Source organism: Cystoisospora suis (genome assembly GCF_002600585.1).
Source record: "Cystoisospora suis strain Wien I chromosome Unknown contig_129, whole genome shotgun sequence".
Taxonomy (NCBI): Eukaryota; Apicomplexa; class Conoidasida; order Eucoccidiorida; family Sarcocystidae; genus Cystoisospora; species Cystoisospora suis.
In genome coordinates this window covers 45,090-51,850 of record NW_027152931.1, presented here as the reverse complement: position 1 = coordinate 51,850, position 6,761 = coordinate 45,090, and the positions used below count along the sequence as shown (strand labels likewise).

The 6,761-nt window shown below is 48.8% G+C and overlaps 2 protein-coding genes across 2 annotated transcripts; one reads left to right on the top strand and one right to left on the bottom strand.

Annotated features, from left to right (window-relative positions):
- Positions 1–539: 539 nt before the first annotated feature.
- Positions 540–1,068, top strand: CSUI_000305 (uncharacterized protein). The gene has a single exon (XM_068060539.1). The coding sequence runs from the start codon at positions 581–583 to the stop codon at positions 983–985; it is 405 nt and encodes a 134-aa protein (XP_067927492.1). The 5' UTR covers positions 540–580; the 3' UTR covers positions 986–1,068.
- Positions 1,069–2,527: 1,459 nt separating this feature from the next.
- CSUI_000304 (uncharacterized protein) lies at positions 2,528–6,233 on the bottom strand. Its single transcript, XM_068060538.1, has 3 exons — positions 5,499–6,233; positions 3,821–5,278; positions 2,528–2,996 (listed from the first exon to the last, which is right to left on the bottom strand). The coding sequence occupies exons 1-3, from the start codon at positions 5,510–5,512 to the stop codon at positions 2,714–2,716; spliced, it is 1,755 nt and encodes a 584-aa protein (XP_067927491.1). The 5' UTR covers positions 5,513–6,233; the 3' UTR covers positions 2,528–2,713.
- Between the last annotated feature and the right edge of the window lie 528 nt (positions 6,234–6,761).

Below are 6,761 nucleotides of genomic sequence, written 5' to 3'. Positions count from 1 at the left end.
TACCACCATCAATGAGGCTCTTTACATTGACGACGTGCTGACTGTATTAACCGGTCCCAGACAACGATGTGATAGATTTGGACGGGTTGCCGTAACACACGCTCAGACTGTCCTCGCTTAAACTTTTCCTTTTTACGACGACAAATACATCTAGTGCTGTAAAGCGGCGGCTTCGGATTGCGAAACACACCAAGCTCCCACTCCTCCGAGGCTCTTGAGTATCAGCTGCCCAACGAGAACCGAGCTATTTACATGCAGCTTGGAGAGCGCATCTTTATGGTGTTACCCGGGGCGGCTGCCATGCCATATGAGCTTCGGATGGACGGGCACATGCGGCAGCGCGTCAGGAGTGTGAATTCATGCAGGGTTCCGGGGGACACTTCCTAGGGTCGATATCCTTCGCAGGAGGCGTACACAGCTGTGCGGCCTTGACATCTGGTCATAGCGAATCAAGTGTACTGACATTCTTTATTCAGCGGTGTGTGCTGCAGATGCCTGTGTGTTATGTCGCGGCGCAGGCATCCCATGCACCGTTTTCCGGGCAAAGGATGACCTCCGACTTCAAAGCCCTTCGTATTTCATGGGATGGTTGCGACTGTTTGGTGAGAAAAGTATCGAGAACGGCGTGGGTCCTCAAAAGACCACTCCGCGTACTCGGCAAAACGGTGTGTGCATCGCCCATTCTAACGGCTACGTGCCCTCCGCTAGTGAAACTGATGAGACGACCGGTACGCCGAAGGAGGTCGAACGCCTTTCAGATTCTTCTGCGCCCGAGAAGGATACGGCTGGGCAAACCGGCAGCTCAACGTGCTCGAATGGATATCACTTAGATGGAGACGGCCTTCCTGCGAAGAAAGAAGATATCTTGTTGCTGGAAGGCAATCACGGCTTGATGTACGACGAGAAATGCCGAGCAGAGTTCTTCAATCAAGTCGTCAACATTCTCGAAAAAGAAATGTTGGACATCATGTATAGTGGGATGTGAGATCTTCCAAAAACGGGCAGGGACCAGACGAGGGTTGTCTTAAACGGCCCGAGCATTCCGTTGTCCCCGCTCTATTCATGGCGTAAACTCTTCTTGCTGGCTACTCACTGTCAACGACAGTAGTTTCCCAAGCAGTCTTGCTTTGTTAATTCGCCATACAAAGATTCATGCTTCAAAGAGAACAGACATGTGCTAGGAGGCATTGAATCAAATTAACGGGTCCGCGTATGAGAATTCGCTTCTGTGATTACGCGAACTAGAGCACCGCAACGCGGCGAACTGAGAGGATGGAAACCACCTCCTCATTTCCCAGTGGAAAGACGTCTCTAGATGGACCTGATTTGATAGAGAAGTGTGCTTTTTGCCTCCAGCACATTTCTCTAACATAGTGTGGCAGTCAGTCCCATTTAGACTTGGATGTGCTGAACCAAGAAATACGTCTCCGAGGTTTCTCAAGTCATGCGAAGACTCTTTACCCCCACCAAGCACGTGTAGGTGACGCGACAGTCTCTATTCGAGGCTACGGCTTTTTTCCAAACTTCCCCTGTCAAAGAAGCCACAGGACACCTTCACATCGAGCATCAGGTCTCAGTGTCTCTACCTTTTGGCTCGCTCCTAATGATGACCCTAGCGAGGACACCTTCACATCGAGCAACAGGTCTCAGTGTCTCTACCTTTTGGCTCGCTCCTAATGATGACCCGAGCATGAGGGCGGAAGGACCTCCGGCCTAGCTGCTTCACGGGAAAACCTGAAGCGCTGCCCCGACTATGTTTCGGGGTTCAACAAACTTCTTGGCTCGCCGAGTTGGCAAATGAAGTCCCCTGACTGTATGTAAGTCAGAGTCAGAAAACTCCGTGAGCTATGAAAATTTGCCAGGGCATTTGACTGCTGATCGCCCGGACTGGTCGACTGCGCCTGGAAAGATCTGCTTTGACTTGGATGGTAATGCTACCAGAAGGACGTATTTTGCTCAGACGAGCAAAGGCTTCCAGTTGTGTGCCTGGCCTTAGCCGATTCAATCCATACCTGTGTGTGTGAGCATTGCTGAGAAACAAACCAAGATGCTTAGGCGACCCCAGACACCACCGACCTCATCAAGCCCGCAAATGGCTGCACCCTTACCTTTTTCAAAAACCATGTCGCCACCGGAAGCTATATATAGATCGATAAAGTTATTCCTAAGTGTCCCTCGGTTTGGTTGTCCAATTGCCTACACAGAAAGAAATACAAACAGTTGGCTTTCTCAACTGTTACGAAACAGCCAGTGAGCTTGGGTATGTCCCTCACTTCTCCGACCTGTCTTTGCGATAAGATACCGCAGGCTCGAAGGCTGCTCTGTATCTCCCTGTCCGTAGGGTAAGGTGAATAGACCTGAAAGACAAACGAACAGCCGGTTCTCCGTAATCTCCCTCGACCCGTCGAATAAGAGCGACACCTAGGAATCCGCCCTAGAACTCTAGAGAAGGTGCGGCAGTGCACAGGAAGTATCGGAAAGTTTTCCTTCGTAAAGAGGTTCAAAACATCTCAGAAATACAACAAACAGCCTTGACAAGAGTGCGATACCAAGTGGTCCAGCTTTGCATAAACCTGACTCAACGGCAGAGATCCCAATTGCAGACATTATGAAAAAGGAACGCCACAATGGACATTCATATGATGATAACGAGAATCTCGCTCCATGATGCATCTACGTCATAGCACCGCAGCTACGTAACACCACGGCACAGCTAGCCATCACCGTCCAGCACAACCACATCCGGTGAAGGCTGGCGTGGGATAGCCTGCCGGGTGAGAGCTTTCTTCTTTGCAGCAGCTTCTCGAAGTTGTCGTAAGGTTGCAGCCTCAAATTCGGCTAGTGAAGTCGTCCGAATCACTGTCTGAGAAGAAGAAGAAGACGGGTGTGCCGATGAAGTCTGCGGTAAGCGAGGGTCGAGTGCTCTCGTTGATGCTGAGGAAAACCTCATGGCGTCCGCATTGGTAGTGGTTGTCCGTGCAGTACTTGAGAAAGGCCTGAAATGCGAAAAGCAAAGAGTTGAAAAAGCAAACCATCTTCTTTCTTACATGAAGAAGCAATTCTCCTTTACAAACAAGTCGAGAGTGATAGAAGAGGCTCCACCGCAACACCCAACACCTCCCTCATGAGGCCGGCGTCCAGAGTGCTGCCCTCTACAATAGAGATAGGCTTTTCATACACTACGAGACGGACAAGGACTGCCAGACCAAGACAACAGATGCGACCTGTACAGCAGAGAAAGAAAAAGATCTCCCTACGGCGATCAACACAAGACAACCGCACACCAAGTGACGTGTAAATAAAGACAGACACATACCGAGATGGTTTCCTCGAAGCAAAGAGACACTGACAGATGTTTTGTTCATATGAAAGATAATACAACACAGATGAAGTGTATATACATCTCGACTTGCCTGATAACCGGAAGTACCCCGCGAAGAGCTCACACTGTTATTTGCATGCCTGTCCACCCCAAAAGACAATCTGCCTATCTCCATCCCTCTCTTCTTATGCATGTAAACAGAAACCAATATAGAGAAGAGATGTATATGCTGACGTAGTATCAAGAACCAATATATGAGAAACGTGCATGCCATCCATATAATGATGATACGCCCTGTTTAAAGAAAAGGGAGTCAACTCCATCTGCGTCTGTCCGCCTGTTAAACGTATCGTGAAAGAACGAAAATGGCTCAGCTCCTCCTGCTGTGATAGAAATCACGACATCTACTCGTATGCATATTCTTGTGAGAGAGAACGAAAGTAGATACAGCTCCTTTCTTCAGGCTTTCTACCTATCCTATAGAAAGCATTGCCTCACCTCCATCGATGAACATTATCTTCATGTATCTTGACTCCTCCAGGAAAAGAAGACGACGAGAACGAAGGCCCCGTTTTAAGAGCCTCTCCATCTGAAGGGATCCCCCCTCCTTCCGTATCTTCTTTGAGTAACCTCAATGTCTCCTTGAGATTCTCTACTTGATCTGCCAGTTTCACTTTATATCTTATTGGCTGTCTTGTCTTTTCTTCTTCTTCTTTTGCATCTGTTGTCTTCGCAGAGGACTCTTCAGACTCTCTTCTCTCAGAGAAACCCTTCACGTCTTGACCTTCCTTGGGATGAGGTTTGCGACTTGAAGAGAGACTTGAGCCGCTTTTCCTTAGGGCTTTTTGCTGTCTCTGGAATTCCAAAGCACTCTGAATGGCGCGTTCTCTCGTTGCGAAGGCGACCAGACCAGAAGACGACGTGAAGCCATAGATATACAGCGCATGCAATGGTGTAAAAAGAGACGATAAGAGACTAGGAGTAACAGGAGAAGAAGAAAAAGGAGAAGGACCATCAACGCCTTTCGTCTTTTGTGAAAGGTTAGGATGGCCATGACCGTCCGCTGTTGCTACCGCTGCTGGAGGGGATGAAGAAGAGGATGACACACCAGAAGGAGCAGTGGGAGGAGGAGTGGTCCCATCCAAATGCCACTGTACATACACCGAGCGTTTGAGAAGATCATCAAGCTCCTCCTCTTCCTCGTCAACTCTCGAGAAGACAGGAGCTGCCCCCGTTGCTCCATGAACTCCGATACCATACCCCTGCTCACTCGATTCCCTCTGTTGTTTGTTCTGTTTTAACGTATCATAAACTGAGGACTTTGTGCGGCACTGCTCACGATGTTCCTCCAGAAGCTTTTCATTCCTCTCTCTAATACGCCTCAATCTTTCCCTGTCTTCTTCATTTCCCCCTCTTCCTGCCCCACCTCCTCCTCGATCATAAGACGAATTCCAGGATGCAGTTTTCTTTGCAAGGAAAGCCTCTTCCTTTCTCTGGAGATCTTCTGCGAGCTTTCTCTTCTTTTCATCCGCTTGTGTATGGCTCTTTCTACGCTCGGCTAAAAGCTGTTCATGCCGTTCTTTCTTCTCTAAATAGCCATGATAACTTGAACGTGTATCTTCACAACTTAGGAAAGAAAAAGCAGCTTGAATCCGGACGAATTCTTGAGCTGCCTCTGCCTCTCGTCCCTTATTCTTATCAGGGTGCGCCCGGAGAGCTGCTTTACGATACGCTGTTGCTATGGCCTTAACTGTCACTGACGCAAAGAAAGAGGTAGAGGTCGAAGAGGATGAGTCAGACGGCAGAATTCCGAGGACCGCATACGGACACATACCAAGTAAAAGCTCGGGTAACGGAGAAGGTGATAGGAGGGAATCTCCTCCTGGAGGTAATCCACCCCCTGCCATCTTGACGAATACCGTGAGGACCAACGAACAACGAAAGGACGTTACTTTCCTATGAAGAGGCACGGAGAGAACAAGAAGAAGAGGAAGAAAATCCCCAAAAGAAAAGACTGGGTTGATCGAGAAAAGAGAATTCGGTAAAAAAGACAAGGTAGGACACGATCACAGCGGAAAAGAGGGCAAGCACAGAATTAGAGACGAGAATCTCCAGCTCCGAGGATCGACTTCTGAAGTCTATGATGCTTGCGAGAAAGAAAACGAAGTGAGCATACCTTTCGCTCTTCATCGTCGAAGGGAGAAGAGAAGTCCATACTGGTGTGAGAGGGCAGACTCCTCACGGCAACAGACATCGTCTTCGCCTTTCGCTATTCTTGGTACGTTGAGACAGAAGATTCTTTCTTCACATCATCGTCACCCGGAGAGAACAGCCCAAAAATGAAACGCCTGACAGCAACGGAGGTACCCGCTCAAAGCCGTACATCGTTGGTGTTACCGAGTCGCGCCGGAAGCAGATGGAAATCTTGCATGCTGGAGAGAGTTGCCCCAGGGCAAAACGTGGAGACAATTCGCATCAAAGCAGGGGCACGCAGAAACAATGAAGAAGGTAACAGGAACGATGACTGCTGGCTGCATGAGAAGGGATGATAGAAATTTCAGCGGCCCGGGCAAAGTTCCTGTAGATCGAGAAACCGACCACTTGGGAACGACTGACAAGAATAGCGCCCGGAAGGAAGACGTTTCAAGAGAGAACGGTTGAAAAGAAAAAGAAAGTCTCGTGAAACTCGAGAAAAATTCTGCGGAGGACCTCGATGAGAAAAGAAGGAAAACCCAACAGTGAAAGAAAGTTGCCGAGAAGAGAGAGAAACTGGCTTCTTGTGACAGGAACAGAAAAGGATAAGGAGACAGTCATATACGGTGTCGATGAATCTTCTTTCGAGTGGTGAAACAGAGAGGGAAAGGAACCCTCGAGGGACGCATGCAGAGGAGGGAGAAAAGAAAGCTTAGAGTAAGTAAAAAAGTGTAAAAGAGTTAGACACGGATTGGGAAAGGCAACCGACCCCCCCTAGGTCCTTCTCCCACGTCTTGTTCGAGATTTTCTTACCCCATGGACGACGACTCGGAACCCGGGGAGACAAATTCAACGCCAAAGCACACACAGGTATCGATGGTCTCCAGCGGTGAATTTCTAGTTTTAAGGGAGCTTTGGGGGACTTGTTTGGCCTGAAAGTAAAGCAGATTCACTTCCTCCTAGTGTGTTGATCGATCATACAAGTTCGCCCTCCAAATGTTGTCTTCTTCCCGTTGACACTTCTCCCTTTCAGCACACCAGCGACTTCATGCATGCTCAAATCTGAATATCCCCTATCCCTTTATCCTTTCTTTCCGTCTTTTTTCCTTCTTGTTTCGTCTTCCTTTCGCTGTCTCTTCTCTGTGCAGTCTCTGCTGCTAATCTCTCTTTTCTCGCTGACTCCACCGTACCACAGAAATTCCTCCGGAATGTGGAAGGCGGCAGCGGCAGGCCAGGCCACTTTGGG

What these genes read in the sequence shown, in the direction of transcription:
- CSUI_000305 (XM_068060539.1), top strand. Translation starts at nt 581, where the DNA reads ATGGGATGGTTGCGACTGTTTGGTGAGAAAAGTATCGAGAACGGCGTG.
- CSUI_000304 (XM_068060538.1), bottom strand. An exon ending in GATAATGTTCATCGATGGAG is followed by an intron (nt 2,997 to 3,820) that starts GTGAGGCAATGC and finishes TTCGCATTTCAG; the next exon opens with GCCTTTCTCAAGTACTGCAC.